The sequence below is a fragment of the Ammospiza caudacuta genome, chromosome 8 (assembly GCF_027887145.1).
Source record: "Ammospiza caudacuta isolate bAmmCau1 chromosome 8, bAmmCau1.pri, whole genome shotgun sequence".
Lineage (NCBI taxonomy): Eukaryota > Metazoa > Chordata > Aves > Passeriformes > Passerellidae > Ammospiza > Ammospiza caudacuta.
The window spans coordinates 18,129,053-18,150,228 of NC_080600.1; the positions used below are offsets into that span (position 1 = coordinate 18,129,053).

General features: G+C 44.8%; 1 protein-coding gene across 1 annotated transcript in view; it reads left to right on the forward strand.

Annotated features, from left to right (window-relative positions):
• The first annotated feature begins 8,156 nt into the window (after positions 1–8,156).
• PLEKHM3 (pleckstrin homology domain containing M3) overlaps positions 8,157–21,176 on the forward strand; it is a 63,868-nt gene continuing 50,848 nt past the window's right edge. The window contains exons 1-2 of the mRNA XM_058809844.1: positions 8,157–8,775; positions 15,679–16,614. Of these exons, the coding sequence (XP_058665827.1) occupies positions 8,172–8,775; positions 15,679–16,614 (1,540 nt within the window). The 5' untranslated portion in view covers positions 8,157–8,171. The remainder of the gene's footprint in view (positions 8,776–15,678; positions 16,615–21,176) is intronic.

The following is a 21,176-nucleotide window of genomic DNA, read 5'->3' on the forward strand; positions in this document are numbered from 1 at the left end:
GTGTGGGCACAGGGTGCTGACATCCCTCTCTATTTCAATGGCCCCGAGTGTGACATAATGCCGCGGTCTTTCCTTGCACTAAAATTGCTTCTTTAAAGGAGCAGGCACCCAGACACAGCCAGCGGAGTTACACCTTGTGGGATCAAACAGGCCTGACAGGAGTCTGTGTTATGTGGGAATGAAGGTGTGCTAGCTGGAGTAGCAGCAGGAATGCTGGGGTCACTGCCAGCCTGAGGTGAGGGAAGAGACTCGGGTGTACGTTTGTGTAGGGCATCATGGCTTGCTCCTGATCTGTTCTGCAAATATGCACAAATGATCCTCATCCTGCAAAGCTGTACAGACAATTCTCACTTTCAGCGCTGCATACCCTGCTAACTGGCTACAAAAAGTCTCAGTAAGAAAGCATTGGAATCTTAGTTGGTCCAGTGCCCATGCACTTTAAGCAACAGTAATTTTCACCTTGCCACTTTTATGTCTTATTTATTCAAAATTAATGAATTCATTTAGCGACTTAAATCAGAAATCTGATGTGAAGCAGAGCATTGTAACGGTGGAGTGAAAGTTCTTATAAGTCTGTAGTAGCTAGATACATAGTTCCTGCAGGACCTGATCGGACTGAAGCAAGTTATTGTTACCATTTCAGTATCTTCAGATGCCTTGAGGTTTCTACAGGGCTTCTGCTAAGGTTTTCAGTAATGAAGATGTAGTTCAGTTTGGAGAAGAGCAAGCACTTATGCTGGGTAGTCACACAGCTCTGTAGTGGTGCCAGTGGTTACAGCCATCCCTCAGGGCTGGCTGCTGTGGCCTGAGCATTTGGGTTGCTGTGGTAGGTTGCTGAACTTCAGCATCATTTGGATCAGTGCTTCTTCTCCTGCCAATTTAGGTGACAAAGCACTGTGGTCGTGGCTGTTTGAAAAACAAGAGAAGAGCTTAGTTTGAGGTGAGAAAAGAGGCTCTGATTAAATGCTGTATTTCCCTCAATGTCAGCATGCAACTGCCAACAGTTACAGGAAATCCAGGTCTCACTGTAGAATGGTTTGTCCTGTCCCAGCTGATTCTTTGGGTGCCACAGCTGGAGAGAGGAGTTAGCTCCAGCTGCAGGTCAGGGCACCTCAGAAAGCTGTGCAGTACAGATTTGGATGTCAAGCGTGTTTCCTTACAGCTGTGCCGGGATCTTAGGGAAGAAATGGTCTTCTGTGTCCTTGTGGGAGATGGTGTGTTTATGATCTTCTTTTGGGCCTCTGGGGCAATGCAAGATGTTATTCCCAGCTATGTTTTTTACTACTGTTCACAGCTCAGCAAGGGCAAATTGAAAATGTCTTAATTTCTGAACTTAAAAAAACCAGTCAAGCATTTAAGGACTGACTGTCTTTCCTCTTCAGTCTAGTCCTAGTGGAGTGAGGAGATACCTGCACAATTTCAGTTTGCATTAAGTAGAAATGTTTATTTTTTTAAAAAGAAAAGTGTTATTTCACCTGACATATACAAAGTTGCTCCACATCCTATCAGGAGCCAAGCTGCTCCATAGAGGCAGATACAATTAGAAGTGTTAGACTGAGTCACGGTTGTTGTTTCCTGCTTGTCTAGTTCAATCACGTTTCCTAGTTGTATCACCCCTCTTCGATACCCTGTTTCCTGACAATTTCTGTATCTGTGCTGAATTCAGGAGGTGACAGGGTGTTTTGTGGTGTCTGTGTGCCCGGCAGAACAGGCAGTGTTCTTGTGCACAGGGACAGCATGTAAATCTGTTTGGGACCACAGATCCACATCTAGGGCCAAATCACTGCACTGCTGTGTTCTTTTTGTCCCTGTGGATTTTGCAGGGTCAGGCAGGCAGCATGCAGAGAGGGTGGTCTGGGCTTCAGTCGGATGTGACCCAAGAAAGTGCCCACGTGCTGATGTGTTTGGCTGGCTGCAGCCTGGGCTGTGTGTCACCACCAGCTGCTCCCCTGTGGCCAGTCTGCTTGGCTTTTTGTTCCCTCCCTTGTTAGAGTCCTTTATCCTTCATCCCAGTCCAGCTGCTGAGGTTTTTAGTGGTTATTCATCCCCAGGAAGTGACACAGCCCTTCATTACTTGGTGGTGCTCCCCAGCCAGGATGGATGTGTGTCATTTGCTGCAAGGCAAATGAGTGAGTGATAAAGATCTTGGGAGAGCTGTCCAGCAGTCAGTTTCAGGAAAAGAAATCCTTCTGCTGGTCTGTCTTCCTCCACTCCTGGGTGCTCCTCAGCCCTGGCCCCAGTTTGTTCTGGTGCAGGCTGTTGTGCTCTTTGCAGCTTAGTATTTCTTGGGTTTTGATGAGTGTTCCCAAATGACAGTTAAAATTAAAGATAAAGTATGCTGTAAGCACTGTTTATTGTGCATTGCTGTGTGCTCATTGTTGGGTGAGCTGTTCTGGAGCTGTGCTGTGTTGGTTGTCCACACAGGGAGGATGCCTGGGGAGCTTCCTTGTTAAAGGGTGAGATCAGCATCTGCGGAAAATCTGTGCTGCACAGAGCCAGACTCATGTGTCCTTGCTAAGGGTCTGCTTCCCTTCACAGAATGTGGCACTCTTCTTCTGACCTGATTTCACTTCTTTCTTCAGTTCAAGTGTTTGCATTTTTTTTTTGTTTTGTTTTCTGTAGAGTAGAAGAGATCACGGCTTCTTTTAGGTTGACTGTAATTAGGCCCCAGGTTAATTGCAGCTGTTCCTGCTGTTTGGTGCTCACTGGGTCTAGCAGACAGGATGTGGGAGCTCTTCTTCATTGATAAATGTTGGCAGTTAATTTCATCCTTAAGGATAATGAAACTGGGAAACAGGTGGGTTTGCAACATGCAAATGGTTAAGTTTACATTCAGCTACCCTCTGTTGACTCAATAGCCAAGCATTCCTGACCAGGGTCTCTCTTTCTGCAGTTTTTGTGAGTTTTTCCTGAGTACTGCCAGTTACATTGTGCAGGAATATCGGTCAAAAGATATTTCTGTGAGACATTTTAAAGTTGGGATATTCTAAAAAATTCAAGTAATGCATTTCTCAGTTTGTCTGTTGGGGAAAGAGGCCTCTAGGGAGAGGCTTTAAAAATGTGATCTAAAGGCAATTGCCCAGGTGATGTTGAACCAAACTTTGACTGTTATATGGCAACTTTTTGAAATTGTGGTTCCCTGTATATGAAAAGTTTCTTGTTTTCTCTCTTTGCGAAGCACTGTAAGTTTCCTCCAGTCATTGAAATGGTGAATCTAACAAGCTTGTCTCACTTGCTCTGTCTCACTTGATGTACATGGCAGTACATCATCTGGGGTTTAGGAATCACGTGGGAAAAGGCTTGCCTTGTGCTACAGGAGCAAAATACATCCAGGATCCAAGGGAATGTGATGGTTTGCACAGGAACAGTGTCCCAGCTGATGCTCACTCTATGTCCCTTGTGAAATTGTTCCTCCTTATCAGTTGCCTCTCCAGGATGGGTGTGACAGACAAGCAGGAGTGCAGCCTTCAGCTGCTGCTCAGAGAGCTGGTCACTGCACTGCCTGGGGCTCACAACCTCCAGAGGGGAAGTGTCTGGAACCAGGACTCTTCAGCTCCCTGTGCAAGCACTTTGTGCCAGTGATGTGCAGAACTGCATAGGCAATGCTAAAAGCTGTGTGTGTGATAGTCACCTGTGCATCCTTGCTCTCTCTTCTGTCCACTCAGGTCTGCCCACCTCACAAATGCAGCTCAGCTTCTTAACTATTAGGTAGCTCCGAAGTCATCAGCTTCATAGCTTCTTTCAGGGATTCTGCCCAGCAGAACCTGCTTTTCAAGGACTAGCATTGACCTAAGTGTGCCCTGTTTAGATTCAGGGCAATACTTGCCTGATGTGAGCTACAGAGCAGGTCAGAAATCCTTGAAGCAGCAAAACCTGTAGGTTGTGATTGTTTGAAGTACCACTGGAAGACATTGAGGTCACAGTGTGAGGTTGCTCAGACTGACAGGTGGAAAAGCTCAGTAGGTATTTAGCTGTGCCACCCCAGTGGATTGCATTCAGAGACACTGCATCAGCCTCTTCTTCAGATGTGTTCAGACCAGATTTGTGTGAACAACACATAGGCCATTAACTGGATTGTAGTGGTCCAGGCCTACAGCATAACAGAAATAAAAGTCCCTAGGCTGCTTGAATTTCCTCTGCTACCCAGCTGTTACCCAGCTGAAAGAACCTCTCTCTGTTTTCCTTTTTGGCCTTGGAGTTTCAGCCCACAGTTGTAATGTAGTGTGAGAAGAGCAGAGCTGGTTCCTGCAGAAGGTTCCAGTGTGTTGGGAAGGGGATAGGGCAAGCTCCCAGTGCCTGCTGTCTATTTGCATATAGGTAGCTTGTAGAACTCCTCTTGTGCTCTTGAGATAAAATTCTCAGAAACCCTGATCTTTGCTAGGAATCTGAGCTCAAGAGTCATTAAGAATCAATGAGACTTGAGGGACTTTTATATTACCTGTCTTTGGTTACCTTTTACTGACTGGGAGCTCCTGTAGTTTATGCATTTCCTTATGAACATCATTCATAGTTCCTTTCTGATTCTCTCTCCAAATACCAGAGAAAAGGGGAAGTCTATTTATCTATTGTGTATCACTTCTTGCGTTAAGCATCTCTATTATCTGGAAGAGAGGTAGGAAGTTCTCTGAGCACCAAAACCAACAAGATTGCTTATCAAGTTGTGTGAAGTCTCCTATTGTTCCTTTCTGCTTTTCCCCTCTGCTTCACAGCATTTTCTGTGCTTTTTAAATTTTGCCATGCAATGCTTGGGTATTTTCCATACCCACGAGGATCCAGAAAATGCATCAGGAAGTGAAATGGTCTCTTCCAGTGTATGTTCCTTGGCATTTGTCATTTGTGACTTTTCTCTGTGTCAGACTGTGCTGTCACTCAAGTTAAGCCCATGTGGCTTCTCCAAGGGAGGTAATCTTTAGTAAATTGAACTTCAGTGTCTCATATGCTATGACCAGTAATCCTTGCTGTTTACCTCAGCCATGTGAGTGATGGGGCCACTACAAACTTGTGATAGTAAAGACTTCTCGTGTTGTAAGTGCACGTTAATTATCTGACTGCTGCATGTTCATGCTGGGCAGATATACAGAAAACTGTTTTTCAGCTGCTGTGTCCAGCAGTTTTTGCTGAGTACAATGCAGCATGTTCCTTCATCCTTTTTTCACTAAGACCAGTTCCCAGGGGCCTGGATGAGCACAAATCCAAGCTTATGGTTGTCCATAGCTTCATCAATCTATAATAGTTTGGGCTGATGCTTCATTCTTTCTCTCATATTCACTGCCTTAGACTGAATGTCTTTGGAAAATTTAAGGTATTTCAAGAAACAATACATAAAGCAATACATTTTATAGTAACTTAAAAGGAGCTTAACTTATTCTATTGTTAGCCTTTTTTTTACCCTTCCCATGAAGGAAGTGATTTTCACTGCTTCCCTCCTGGAGGAGATTGTGATGAAGCTGTTTACTGCCATGTCAGAGTTTCCTTTCATTTGGCACCAAATCCATGCAGACATCTCAATTAACTTTTTGTTGAGTGCTGCTGTCAGAAAGTGCCTAATTGCATTTATGGAGGATATGTAATTGCAGGATCCCAGTGCTAGTGGGAATTACTGGCACAACTCTTTTGCTGGTGTAGGGGGGGATGAGCCTGCCACCACTGATGTCACCTTTCACATCTTTATTGAGCAGGGCAAACAGACTGGTTGGGAAGGTATGAAGGCTGCAGTTTATGGGCTATGTGGTACAGGGGCCTGTCATCTTCTCATGACCATGCGATTCAGCATCCTCCTGGCTGTGAGGTCAGTTTGTAGCTTGGCATCAGCACACTTGGCTGGCTGGCAGCTCCAGTCTCACAGGATCCAGAGAAACATTCTGCCACTTGAAGCCTCTGGCATTGAAACATCAACTTGTTAACGTAAGTGTCAGTTTTTATCCCTTGCTTTCCATCTTTCCTAGGGACTTAAAGAACAGACAACATTGTTCTGCTGTCACTAGAATGCTGCAGTGGCATGTCACAAACCCTTCTGGAGTGATTGCCACTCCAGTTGTGTGAGGGAGTGCAAGGCTGCCAACCTCTGCCAACCCCCATGAGGCAGCATCTTTGAATGGACCAGGCTGTAGCCTTCACTGCAGGCCTGTGGTTATGTTGGTGCTAGTTTTGTTCAAGTGAATGCTTCTTGCAGTTTGCAACTTTGAAATACCATTGTTGCTGTAAAAATATGCTACAGAAAGGTGTAGAATAAGTAGACAGGTTGCACCACCTATGTCCCTTAGGCTGTTCCTTGAGCTCTCAAGCTCTGTGGTACCAGGGAACAGAACACTGCTCTGGGGCTGCTGGCAGGACTGAGCTTCAAGAGTAAACTCAGTGCTGCATTAAGCTGACAATGCAGATGTGCCCAGGATTACTTAATTTCCCACTGCTGTCAACTGCCACAGTTACACATCTTTGCAAAGAGTCTGCTCCCAGACTGTTCTGATTTGAAATAACTCCAAGTCTGTATTGTTCAGCCCTCTGCTTGTGGTTTTGTCTCTATCTTCAGTGTCTTACTCTGTGTTCACATAATTGAAGCTTATCCTACCCTGATTCATTATGAGACTAGCAAAGTGAATCCTTGCAAGGAGTTAAGGGGAGTAAGATCTCAGTGTAAAGGCTTGATGTTCCAGAGTTCTGTATGTGATTAGTTATTGCTTTTGCAAGTTACTTAGTTGGAGTGTCTTTGCGAATGTCATAGTCTGAAGTGCAGATCCACTGGGAGGGAGGGTGAGCTGCTGCTTTTGAGCCCAGCTGTGTCATGGCTGGCTACAACTGAAGCAGGGCTGGGCAGAAGCCACTGGGGGATTGTAGAGGAGATTGGCTTGTGCTACAGAATTCTGTGCCCCCTCCTTTTGGGGTTGCTGGCCACCTTCCTCTCTTCCTCTGGCTTGCTATGGTCAGCTTTCCTAACAGAAATTAGGCTAAAAGACTGTTCTGGATTTAAAAAAAAAAACCCACCTTAAATAGAAGTATTATCTGTTTTTGATGCTGTTTAATAGATGTTTTTTCCTGCTAAGCGTAAATCTTCATGGGTCCTGGTAGCACTTCAGCAGCATTTACAAGCTAATGAGCTGCTAATTATCGGCCCAGCCCAGCTAATTAGTTTTGTTGAGTGTAATAATCTAGATAGAGCTCTGAGCTAATGCGGCTTTGCTGCTTCTAGGACTTGAGCTGATGTGTTCAAAACTCTGACTTTCAGCTGTTCTGCCTGTCCAGGCTCTGGGAACTGTGCTTTGTCTTAGGAGACTTGAGGGTGTTCTCCTGCCAGGACAAATGCCCAGCCTCCAGGTTCCAAGAACTCGCAGACATTTGCCAGGTTACCCCAATTTAAACATACCTACTGTGCTTTTCCCTTCAGCATGGCAGCACTGTGGATGGAGCTTCAAGACAGCAGCAGACTTGATTTATTTGGCAAATGTCACAGTTCTGTTCATGCAGACAGATAGGCAAGGTAGCTGCTGTAAAACTCATGTTGGTCTCCATAAAATTGCAAGTTCAAGCAATCTTGGACAAAAAAGCAAACTATTTGGGGCTGGTTGGCCTATGTTATGACCCTGTAGTTAATTAACTTTTTATTAGAAAAAAAGAAAAGGAGGGAAAGGCCTAAGGGAAACTCTATGAAGCATTCCTTAGGTGGCAATCTCTCAATGCAGCTTTCTAAAGCTTGGTTAACAAATGGTATTGCTTTGGTTTCCATCATCTGGTGTCCCATCCTCCTCTCTGCAGCTTTCAGTTCAAAAAGTGATTATACACAGAGTTCATACAGAGTGAACAGCAGAAACACGAAGGGTTTCTTCACACACAGTGATTTTGGTGCCAATTGAAGGAGAAAGTTAAACGAAGGGGATTATGACTGTGAAAGGAGTGATGTGATTACACATATTTACCTGGGAATAGACTCTTCCTGATGTGATGTTTTGCTTTTCTTAACAGGTACTCTTCATCCCCATGAGACCGGGACCATAGCCTACTTGGTCAGTGGGTGTTAGATCTTCCCTCTGAAGACAAATTGAGTTGGTGACTGTGTTTGCCCACCACGTCCAAGTTAATGGTGTGCCAAGGATAGATGTGAAGCAGGCCTTGGGTCCATATTGATGTGGTATCTTCTTAACTCATCGCGCCGCCTTGAGCCCACAGCAGCACAGGACATGGAGGCTCTTGAAGTGGATGACATTAGCCCTGCCTTGGAAGTGACTGAAGACTTTTTCAATAGTTTTGATACTAAGCTTGAAAAGATTGTGCAGCCCTCTGAGGTGTATGGTGTACAGGAGGTCCCAGAACTGGTTGGGCATGAGGTATTTGATCAGATAACAGAGAGCAGGAACCTGAGGAACGTCGCCTCCTTAGCCAAAAGTAGCCTCATCTGGGATCACTGCAAAAATGGCCTCTTGGAAACCAAAGCTCAGACAGTGTTCCCTGCCAAAGACCAGTGCATGGTGCAGAGGGGAACAGCTGCTGACAACCTTGCTTGGGCAGGGGAAGGGGACACCACAGCTTTTAATATCTTCAAGATCTGCCAGCGGCGGAGGGACAGGCCTCGCTCAGTGAATGACATCCTGGTGCAGAATGAGGAAGCCTCCATGTTCAAACCAGGTCACAACAGGTCACGCTCTGACATCAGCCACGTGAACTGGAGAGTGGTCTTCACAGGCACCTCCCTGCAGCAGCCACCTGCACCTGGGCAGGACAATAACTGTGCTCTGCTTTCCTACCTGGCACTAACCAACGGAGGGGATATCCAAGGAAACACAGGTTTGTGCTGCTGCTTTGTTTGTGTTTATATGAGGAGTTTCCTATCTGATTTTAATATTTGTCTTGAAAGAGGAGCTGAATGTTAAAAAACACAAAAAACCTACTCACAATCTAGCTGTGAGGTAACTCTTAAACGAAGATACATCAAAGACAAAAGAGCCATACTGATTTAACTCTGTGTTTGCCTGCCTAAGGATAATTTTTTGAACTTACCTTGATTCCTGTTCTTTTTTATAGTTTAAATATCTAAAGTTTTTTTACTTTTTGCTTCTGTCCTATTCAGTTTGACTCAGGACAAAATTATTTATTTGCTATGTATTTCTGATCATTTCCTTGAATGATTTCCCAAACTTAAAAAAAGCTTTGAATGTTAAAGCTATTGGAAGAATGGCAAATCCAAACAAAAGCAGTTTTCATAAAGTGAAAGAGCAGCCATTAAAAGAGGGCTGATGTACAGAGCTTTACTGTAAGGCCCAAAGATCTCTGCTCTCTTTCTTTAAATGATGCTGAATTTTCAGTCCATAAGCAAGTAACAGAAGCTAAAGCAGTCAATTTGTCAATATGAAGGCATTCCTGCCAGCATTGTGTGGGGCACAGGAGGTGTTGTTATCAGATTGAGGCAGGCATCTCTAGTGAGCCATACGAAGCAGTGTTTCAGCAAGTGGTATTCTTCCTTTTCCCAAGCACTGCACTGAAGAGGTGCTCAGGGCTTTGGAAACACTGACCCAGTGTCTCCATCTCCATGACTTATTTTGTAGATGCCAGCAATGGGCCAGGCACTTACAGAGAGAAACAGCAGCTAGTGCCACAAAGATTTTTGTAATCTAAATAAAGGTAGGGCTTAACTAAAAATGAAGGGATTGTGAAAGGGTGCTTGTATGCACATGGTGGCTTGACTCCAGTTAGGAATAGGTGGTCTGTTTAGGGTTAAAAGAAACTTTTTGTGTTGGGTTTTCCAGGTAAGTCAGCTATATTGGAACATGGAAAGCAGGTGCCTAAGTGTTAGTGTGGGGGGACATGTGTGTGTATAAATATATATAACATGTAAGTATGTTTAAGTGTATATATAAGTGTGTATATAGGTAAAAACACATTGTGTTATATTGTGACATAGTTGCTGTAGAAAAAGAAGGGTGACAAAGGCAAGTGCACTTGCTGTTACTTTTGTCTAGGGAGATGTATTGCTTCTTGTAGAGTGGAGTTTCTGTTCTGTATCTTTCTGTGGAAAGGATGCAGAATAGAAATGCACTCCCAAGTATGGAGACAGAGCTCCTCGTTTTCGTCAGCTGTATCCTGGGCATCTCCTGGGTTTGATGTGTAACAACTTCATATGCTCACAGAAACTCCCTTTAAATGGAGCCATTGAAGGTCTGTACATGTCCCTGATAGTGTTTTAAGCTTAATCTGTGGTTCTGTAATATGAAATTCCCAAGGACCCACTTCTGGAGGTAGTCAGTGTTTGCTGTGTGCCCTCCAGGAGCTTTCTCTATGGAATGTTGGAAGGCAGGGGTACCTTCTTTAGAAAGGAGAGCTCCTGTGCTCTGAAAATATCCCTTTTTAACCTGTTTCCCTTACCTGTTCTGTTCAGCAGCTGTGCAGGTTTTACAAGGTAGCTGTGCTATTTCTTCCCTCTGTGTTTACAAGAGAGCCTCACAAAGAGTTTGCTGCTACTGTGAGCTGACCTGAAAAGAGAAGTGCAAAAGCAAGAAAGTAGGTTTTACAGACGTGTGTCTGTGGCTACTAATTATTTTCCAGAAAAGACTGAAGAATGTATTTAGAGATTGGATAAAACCTACTGCAGTTGTTGAAGGGGTCATAGTGGTTGCATCCTTATAAGACATCCCTTTTCAGAGTTTTAATCCAAATAAATGAATGCTGTGAGATACTGAGAGGACCTTCAGCAACTCCTGTCAGTCCTCAGTGCTGTAAAGGACTTCCCTCTGGAGCCTGCAGAGGTCTCCCAGTCCTCCAGAGCTGTCCCAGTTACTGCATATGTGAACTCTTCACTGTTTTATTTCCTTACTGTCGTAGTGTACCCATTACTGTGGGCTTGTCTCTTCCTACTGCTTGCTCTGTTATAGAATCATAGAATAATTTAGGTTAGGAAAAACCTTTAAGATTATCTCCTCCAGCTGTTAACCCAGCACTGCTGATTCTACCACTAAACCATAATACAAATAAAATGACACTGAATCCTTTCCAAGTGCTGAGAAAGAAAAGGACCTGAAAAGAAGCTGTGCCTTTTGGGGCAATATCTTTGGCCTGCTAGTGAAAGAACTCATGTGCTAGAAATAAAGCCTGTTGTGCTATGGGACACAAGCAGGAAGCAGAGCTAGCAAAGACAGAAGTTGTTAGCAAATTCAAGGCAGGCTCTTGTATTTCTGGGCATGTGGCCTGGCAGACAAAGAGAGAATACTGCTTCTGTAATATACAGTGAAGCTTGGCTTGGATTTTTAAAACACAGTGTTTTAAACACAGCATGGCTTGATGGCCATGTGGGTGTTATTCAAACACTGCCACTCCTGACAGTGTGGGTGCTTCAGTACTTTTTCCAGCTAGCTGTTTTGTTTGCCTGTTTCGCCTGTGAGCTTGGAGAACTCTAGAGCTGTCACTGTGTTGAGCACCTGCACACTGACAAACTGAAGGATACGTATCTGCAGACCCAGGAGGGAAAACAGGTGGGAGGAAAAGACTGTATTTTTAAGTAGGAAGATAGTGAACATTGTGGATCTGAGGCACAGTTTGTCCGTGATCCAGCAAATCCCACCAAGAAGGTGACTAGCCCAACCTAATTTGAGAGCATTTTAGGTCCCAAACATGTTTTGTAAAAATGTTGAGTTTTTAAAAATCTGAGAGGAAAACTACTGGCAAAAACTCTGTAACTTACACTCATCACTTACTAAACACTAGAGAATTCAGAGAGGAGTGCCCCCTCAAACTCCTCACAAACTGGGCATCTCTGCTTCTGCTCTTTTCCAAGTTACTTGGAATGACTGTTGTTAGAAATACTTCAGTGGTGGAAAAACAGAGTAAGCTTTCCTGCCATGCCAGCTGAGATGCAAGTACAGCCAGTTGTTCTGGAGTGAATATCTTCTGGACATGCTGGTACAAAATTTGGTCTCTATCTCTGGGGTGCTGGTTGCACCAGCTGCCCCAAGTGTGGCCAGTGGTGGCGGGGTGCTAGGCTGGCCTGGTTTCAGTGCAATGTGCAGGTTTCCTATCTGGGACAAGGGGGCATTTCCCAATGGAGAGGAGAGATGCTGAGGAAGATATTGCTCTGTCCCAGCTGCTGAGACTCTCTTGTTTTTTCTCTGCCTTCTTCCACCTCTTTCCTTGAAATTATAACTCCAAATGGCTCAGATGTGAGCCATTTACTGTGATTATTTCCTTTTTTTTTTTACTCTTCTTCAATTTACTCTGCCTGTCTCCATAAGGAGGAAAAGAGATGCAGTTTCTGTTTGGAAGGTGGATAGAGAGATGGTACCATTTGCTCTCTGAGTAAAAAGGTATTATCTGGCACAGTGCATGTGGAAGAGATAAAGGAGCAGAGCTGTGAGGTGTGTGTGTATGTTCAGCATACGAATTCAACCTGTCTCTGCCAGCATCTATTGCCCTGACCTAAACAATATGAGGCATTTGAATGTTAATCAAGGTGGCTGCTGGTTCTGTCCCAGTTTGAGCAGAGCCATTGGAGCCGATTTCACAGAGCTTGGAGTGAAGGAGGGAGAGGGGGGTGCCTCTGTGAAAGACAGGGAGAGATAGCCTTTCTCTAACTCAACAAAAGATAAGCAGACCTGTGTGTCGATGAAGGAGGGGTGGTGGGGGAAGGTTATGAGTTGTCTTATTATGGAGAAGCTTGAACAGTCATCTGTACTTGATGGAAGCGAGAGAGATTGCAGTTGGAGCTGCAGAAGCGCTGCCTCCCTGATTGGATTAATAGAAAGGGAAGATGACTCTAGAATGGCTGTCCATTATCTGCACTACAAAGGGATTAGTGTGGGTTTCAGAGAAATTAATGGCTTTTGAGTTAGTGCAGAAATACTAATGAATGTCAGGGCCAGAGATGTACGATGAACAAAACTGGTTCTCTTTCAGTGTGTCCATGTGTGTGCACATCTATCCATTTGGGCTATCAAAGTGTGCTTTTTCTCTACCATTTTGGGTTATAGATTAGGCTTTCAGTTTTCATATTTAGCTGAAATATCCTCCAGTAGTTTATTGATATGCAAGGTATAGTTATACTGACCTTTTTAGACCTAGTGCCAAAATAGCAGTTTTTGAAATAGTTGTTATGGGTTTTGCCATATCTGCAGGAAATCTCTCTATATGGAGTCCTTTGAGCATGGAGTTAAATGCAGGCTCTGTTCTGAGTATGTGGCTCTGTTCTGAGTATGTGGGTAAATGGGGAAGCTGAGGCTGGGCTGTCAAGGTGAAACCTAAGTGCCTCCTTTTTATTTGGGTGGCTGCAAGGTAGCGTCCTTCCCCCATTTTTAACCCCCATGAGATTTCCATACCAATATTAAGGATATCAAACAATTAATTTTCATGTATGTTCATTAAGTTTAACTGGAGCTTGTCTGCTTAATCCTTATAAATCCTTAAAAGCTGGTCTTTGCTGAAGAGCTGGCAAAAGCTTTTACACTGCTGTTATTCTGATTCTTTCTCTTGCCCATAGAAGAAACTGAGCATTAGCTACAGGAGTACTTGCAGCCAAAGGCAGGAGCATCTTCTTAGAATGAAGGGTACAGCCCAAGGCTGCCCCAGTTGGTATCAGAAGCCCCTGGATAGTAAGTTCCTCAAATACTCATGAGTCCCTGACTCTCCTTATGCTCTAGGAGGACAGACAGACTCACCCCTTATCCAGCAGTGGTTAGAGCAGTCAGGCCAGCAATCTTGGCCATAATAGCTGGGAAGCCCAGTACAGATGGGGATGTAGTTTCTATACAGGCCTGGTTTTGTTTCGAAGCTTCATCCAGTTCAGATGTTTCTGTTCTCTTAGCTCTGTGTTGCAGGCATCCTCAGTATACTCAGAGATGATGTCTAAAGCTTGTTAGAGTGTGGCCTGTTAACATAAGTGTAACTGGTTAAGCTGAGATGCTGAAAATGTTTTATGCCTCCAGTTCCATGCCTCCCTGTTTCAAAGGCTGTAAAGGCTGTCAACCCAGGGTGGAAATGTTGAGTAGACCAGCTCTTGTATTGCTGTGGTTTGTGATGCTGTGTTAAAGTCAATTGATGCTGATTTTGTTGTGACCCAATTTGCTGGGCAGTGGATGAGGAGCTGTTTCCAGGTGGCTACCTTGCTCCTGTGCCAGGAATAGCAGGCTCTAAGGGAGATAGACAATTCGAGGCAGAAACCTTTACTTGTGTCTGCTAATTCTGTCACTGTTAGTCATCACTCAGCACGGGTACCCTTAATGGAAGGGTGAAGTAGAACTCAAATGGGAGTTTATTCCTCAGGCCTGCGTTGTTTTGGGGTGCCAAGTGGTACAGTTGGTATTACAGTGTAGCAGTCAATGCCTCTGAATTTATACAGGGAACAACAAAAATTGCCTAGAGCCACATGCCTAGCCCAAGGTGAAAATATGAATCTTGCCTGTGGTGGCTGAAGTGGTGCAAAATTTTGGAACAAATTTTATATGGAAACCTTTTTTTAAAACTCAAAAATGCTTTAGATAATTCCTTTTAAATTTGTATCACTTTAGTGCTTGGAGTGACTTGTGCATGGCTGGTGTTCTGTGGATGAAGAAGATTCCTCTTGACTTTGCCTTGGGCTGGGTTTTGTGCTCTGCTCCAAAGCACCTGAAGTGCTGAGATGCTCAGATGTGTGTGTTTGAATCCTTCTGGGCAGCCTCTTACTTTTCATTTTTGGTCATATCTGTTACTCCTGAACCTGATTCTCATAAATCGGCAAAACTCTGGAGTAAGCAGAGCTGCACAGAATGTTCTAGCCCCAGGTCATGCTGGAATGTGGTAGGAAAGTGCTGTGTTGGGCACAGGTCTGCATTCACTGGATCAGTGCAGGTGCCAGGTGCTGTAAGCAGGGCTGTTTCAGCAGCCCCTCCTCAGGACACAGCTGTGCCCATCAGCCAAGGTGGGGCCTCTTTGGCAGAACACATCCCAGGAAGGGACAGCACTGGCAGCTGTGTCAAGAGCAGTTGAGGGTCAGAGGATGGGAATGTGCTCCAGCCCCCGGGGACAACATGGTGGAGCAGGATCTCCCTGCACACTGGAGAATGTGGAGATTTCCTGAAGGAACTGCAGCCACTGAGAGCTCGTGTAGGGGTGCATTTAACCTGAAGGACTGCAGCCCCTGGAGAGGACCATGCTGGAGCAGGGGAAAGGTGTGAGAAGGAGCAGCAGAGAGGAGCTGAGCAGATGCCACTATGCCCTTTGCCTCTGAGCTGCTTCAGATGAGGGAGGCAGAGGTGGTGTGTGTGAAAACATGAAGTTGAGTCTGGGAAGGAGCAGGAAAGAGAGGGTAAGGTGTTTTTAATTTTTATGTGTTTTTCACTGTCAAAATCTTATTTTAGCTGGCAATAGATTACTTGATAGTATTGTCCACTTCTAGACTAAGTTCTGGGAGACCTGCAGTGTTTTGTTGCTCTGCCATCGTCATCCTGGATAATTGCTTTCTCAGGAAAATTGTTCTGTTTTTCTGTCCCTCTGTTTCTTTGTTCCTTTTTGTAAGGTGTTTTGATACCTCTGGGTAAAAAAGTGCTGTATTCTTGGTGGCTCAAAAGTAGAGTTAGGGCTTGTGTTTAATAATTATTACATGAAGATTCTCTCTGTGATCCTGTCTTCAGATATGCCATGTATGGGTAGGAGAGATGGAGAAGCCAGAAGGATGCAGTAATTTGAGACAATTAAAAAAATAATCGTAATATTCTAATTTTTTTCCTCCAGAACACAAGACAGTGTTCTCAAATCTTCTGAAGAAGGGATACTTGGAAGTCAGAAGAGACAATGACAGCTACTGGCAAACCTGTTACGCTGAACTCTCTCAGTACAAACTGTACCTGTATTGCCTGGACAGCAGCGGCAACCAGACCCTTCCCACCGTGTATCCACTCATGCGTTTTCAAAGGGTCGCTGTCACTGGTGGCATGGAAACCAAGGTGGTGGACACTGTCCTGTCAGACAGCTCACAGCTACAGCTCAAGGCAGAGTCCTCCTGGGAGACTTTGGACTGGGGACAGAAACTTTGGGAAGCGGTGCATGCTTCTGGGCCGGCTTTTACAAGACAGCAGGAGAAACTGGAGAATGTGCCAAAGCCTGAAAATAACAGTGACCTTTCTCAAACTAATGGGGTGTTAGAGAAGCCTATGGAACTCTTCCTATCCATGAATTTGACTGAAAACACTAAAGAGTACCAAAATATTCTGAAATCAGGGACTCTTTACAGACTAACTGTCCAGAATAACTGGAAGGCATTTACTTTTGTCTTGAACAGGTCTTATCTCATGGCATTCCAGCCTGGTAGGCTTGATGAAGATCCCCTGCTGAGCTACAACGTGGATGTGTGCCTGTCGGTGCAGACAGATACTCAGGATGGCTGTGACTCTTGCTTTCAGGTCATTTTTCCCCAGGATGTGCTGCGCCTGCGCGCAGAGACGCGGCAGCGGGCCCAGGAGTGGATGGAGGCGCTGAAAGCAGCAGCCAATGCTACCCGAAGTTTGACTCAGAACCCACAGGTCACGCTCAGGAACAAGCCTGGAGCTCGGCCCTTTGGGAGTGACCTTCGAAAGAGCAAGCGGCAGTCTGTGACCACCAGCTTCCTGAGCATCCTGACCACACTGTCTCTGGAGAGAGGGCTCACGGTTCAGAGCTTCAAGTGTGCAGGTGAGCAGCCAGGTTGCAGCATCTTGCACCTACATCCCCTCTATCGGAAAAGAAACTCACTTGAAAGAGCATGTGTGTGTTTTAGCAGCACAGCTGTTCCCTGCCTCTCACTGTGGCTATAGTTAGCCTTTCTCTTTGTCAGCTGTGGAGAAAAGCCTATGGGGATATTCACAGGTTCATCTGCTTTTGATGAGTAGTCCTGTATTATGTGAGCTGTGATGGTCCTGCCTCCTCTCCATGCTTCTGTGGGGTGTGGTTCTTAGGTTGCTCTAGAACATGATGACTCTAGGAGTTTCTTTTTGGGCCCAGGACCTGCTGGCTGCCCTAAATCCCTTTCAGGGGAGACCTGGGCCCTAGAAGTACTGGATTGCACTCAAAATTGTCTGTGGGTGTAGTTGGGTTTGTCCTTCTCTCATAGCCACCTGCAGGTCATGTTCTTGCTCATCCCTCCACAGTGCGTGGCACCCACCTGGCAGCTGGAGCATCATGGAGGTTGGCATCATTGCAGTTAATGATTTGGTCACAGTATTTGGGCTTCTGCCTGAATTCGGCTCTGTTCTTGGCCACGTTTGTATGACTTGATGTAATTTGTTTTCTATTTTGCTTAATCTTCTGACTGAGGTTCAGGAGAGTTTCAAGTGAATATTTTCAACTACCTCCTCTAAAACCAGGCCCTGAGATGGCAACAAAATGCATGTCTCCAGTGTGAAACAGGTTTTAGTCTTGCTTTATGTAGTATGGCAGTAAATGTTTCTCTGTGAAAGGGTGGATTCCCTCTCCCAAACATGGGGTGATTAATATCCACTCACTCATTTATTCCCCACAAAAATGAGGTGCTCTGACCAGGGTTTCATGGTGTCTTTTCCTGATGCACCTGAGGCATTCCCAATACTCCTGTGGTCTCCTTTTAGTCTGCCAAACTGAACAAATGTTGTTGTGCACAGAAACTCTTCTTGAGTTGTGGTGGGTCCGTGGGAAGCTGGTCAGTGGAATTCTGTGTCCCCAAGGATGGGGATTCACAGCACTTTCTGCAGGAGCGACTCCTTTGCCATTCCTGGGACCCTTAGGGCTGGCTGGAGCTTGGAGCTGTTACCATGGTGCAGAGAAAGAAATAATTTTAGTTATAACTGGGAGAAACTGGGGAAACTCGTTTGGCTCAGAAAAGTTAGTGCAGAGAGGAGGCACAGGGCAAGCTGAGCGTGTCTCGCTGTTCTTGCTCCCTGCAGGCAGTTGTGCCGTTCAGCATGGGCTGCTGTTTAACCTGAGGGGCCTGCTGTTGGTAATTACGGCTTGCAGGCATTGAGAGCGGCTTTCCCCAGGGCTGCTGGGAGGGGTAAGCTTGCAGAAAGATGAGGAGGGGGGAGGAAGAAAAGTTTTGCTGTGAATTCTTCAGCCATTTAGTGCAAATTCCTGTAATTACCGTCTTTGTGTCCTGTCCCAATGGCACATAATACAGCAGAAGCCTTTCCTAATTGAGACCTTACAGGAGGTACAAATCCCTCCTTTGTTCAGCCTGACAAATTAGTGCCAGAAAGTGGCAAGGTCCGAGTGGGAATCAAAGGCAAGCAACACAAAGATGGAACTTACGGCTACAGTAATAACCCTCTCTAGTCCTGCAGGAGTGGGAGGGAAGGAAAAGTAATGACCAATGAAAAATGAAGGGGTTTTTTGTTATAAATTCCCTTGACATGACAGCACCTCAGGGCTGCTTTATTTATTTAGGAAAAGCGATTAAATAGTAATACAACAGGGCAGACCATTGTCTCTCGAGCTACCCCCCTTCCTACAGACCCCTGCTGCCTTGGCTAATTGATTGACAATGAACCTCTGATAAAGAAGGTTGCTGAGAGGACCTGATGGGGACAGGCTTTTTAAATTTATTTTCTCTTTGTAGTCTTTGTGGGGTTTCCCTCCCTGGTTTTGGTTTGGTTTTTTTCCTGTTGGAAATGCTCTCGGCATCCCCCTTTCCTTTTCTCCCTCAGTAAAAGCTTTTTAAAGAATTGGTCCCAGACAAACAGCTGATATTCACAACCAGGTAGGGAGGAATGTGAATGTCTGTGCCTTGCTATTGACAGGTTTATCTTGGAGTCTGGCTAGCACTTTTCAACTCGTGTTATAAGCCAGGGCAGTGGTGTCAGATGTAGTCATGGGGCAGAGAGGACAAAGTGTTGATACCCTGGAGTCAGAAGGGCAGTTGGAAAAAAGTTGTCTTTAGCTTGATCAGCAGACACAAAAGCTTTTCTCCACATTTCTAACTTTGTTTGACAGCAGAGGGCAGGGCATTACTTGTAATTTGAAAAAAATGAATGAACAGACCACTGATTAGCAGTGGAGAGGCAGGGAGTTTATAAACTCTTTTAATTTTGTGACCATTATTTATATTTTTGCCTTAGAGAAAAGCTTCTAGGGAAAGGTAGGCATTTCTCCTGGAGAAGTTCTCCTGGACGTCTGTAAGGAGCAAATATCCCCAGGTGCCCTTCACTATCGTCGTTTCTTTGTCACCTTTCTATAGATGGGGAAGACAAATGGCCTTTGCCCTTGCCTCCTGTTTTTGCATAGCTCCTGTTCTTTTGATGGCTCTCTTCTGTTTCACCTTTTGTTTTCTTTCCCCCTGTCCTTTATTAAAACAGACCTTTTTTTCCAGAGAAGTCAATTCTGTCTGCCAGGAGCTCTGTTACTTAGACAGCAAGTCCTAATGGATGTGGGAATTTCTGCCTTTTGGAAAATGTGCTCTGCACGCTTTCATTTGTCTGTGTGGCTTTCCTTGCTCCTCTTCTGGGGTGCCTTCGGTCTTTTCCTCCCTGCTTCTCCATGTCTCCTCACTTGCCAAAACCATAAATACTGCTATTAGAGCTTGAATGACTTGGCTGGCTGAGCTCAACACTAGGTGCAGAGAAGCCAGGGTTAGTAAATGTGCTATTTCCTGAGCTTGCAGCCCTGTCAAATGAAGCAGCAGGTGGAGAGCTGATGTCTTTCAGGGAATCATTCTGCACTGAGTGCTGTGATCCTGTGTGTAGCCGGGGGACAGCTCAGTGCAGCATGCACGGGTCATGCAACCTCTGCTCTATCTCAGTCCCTGTTGCAGTAAAAATAAAATTCCTTTTTTTCCCCCCTTAGTGAAAAGAAAGTATTTCCTAATAGATTGCAAGCCAGCAAGTGTAATTTAAAAACAAAACAAAATAGTCATGTGCAATGTCAACTTTGTTCAACTTCTCAAAAAGCCTTACAGTATTCTCAAATACAGATAGTTGAGAAGCATCCTTGAATTTAGCAAACACTTAGTGAGCCTTCATTACACCCAACACTTATTTTGTAGCATCTCTCTGAAATAAAAATGCTAGAGGATAAACCTAGAAAATGCAGCACAAAAATAAAATACCATAAGGTCCTTTGGAAGGTTTTTAGCACTCCTGTCACATTTTAGTTCTGAATAACCATTGTTCTCACCTGTCCAGGGTTTTTAGGCTTTTAGGATTGTGCTTTTTCTAAGTGCTGTATTTGTTTTGTGCTTGGTTTCATTTCAATTGATCTCTTTCTTCCAAGGCTTCAGCAGCTTTTTACCTTCCCTGTATTTGAGACTCTGTAAAATCCCCTAGGAATGTTTTGCACTGTAAAGGTTTTATTGTTTAGGTATCTTCACTTCAGGCTTTAGTCTTCTAGTCTTGTATGTGTCTTTCAGGCCCTATTTCTATTCATTTAAAAGTAAAACTTCTACTGCTAGCAGTGGGATTTCTAAACCAGCTGAGCAGAAAAATATATGGTCTAAGTTAGTATTTGGAAAATGCACCATGTTTAAACAAGGTCACTGACTTGTAGGGGGAGGAGTGGGGGGAGTGTTTCCAAACAAGGGTGACTGGAATGTGTGTAGCAGGGAGCACTTTATTTGCAGTGGACCAACATGTTTCAAAACACGAGTTTGCTGGGCCACAGTGCTTTGCCATATGACAGCTCATTTTGGACAAATATTGGAAGATATCACATACTTGGGTTGATTAAACCTGTTTATCAGTGATCAGTTATGATCACAGAGGCCATTTAATCTTCATTGATAAGATGAGTTCCTCAGTGCCGTTCTAGGATGGCATGACTAGAGGAAGTGACAGTGAAAACTGTTAGCTTTGTCTGGTAGAAGTTGGGTCCTTCACCCTCCTGGGATTTGGCTGGCACCTCCACAGAATGAGATTTTCTCCTTTGGGATTTGGTTTGGAGTTGGCCTGCTGCTGCCTGGAGTGCAGCTTAGATAAGTACTTGATCGGTTCAGTGCCCGTTCTGTGCCCTGATGTGCACTTTGCAATCAGCTGGGGTTTAACTGGCTTCTTTGTCTCTGCCCTGCAAGAGGAACTGCTGATACAACTGTCCTGGCTGATGAATCTGCATCTTCCCCTGGCAGCCTTGAAGGGTGCCTTTTCTGCCTCTGTGGGGATAGGTGGCCCCATTGCTCTAATCTGTCCCTGTCAACAACTCTGCAGGTTTTCAGTATGTGCTAATTTATTGTGCTATTGTGAGCTCACTTCTGCTGGGTATGAACGTGTCTCTACTGTAAGCATAGGCTCTTCTTGGCT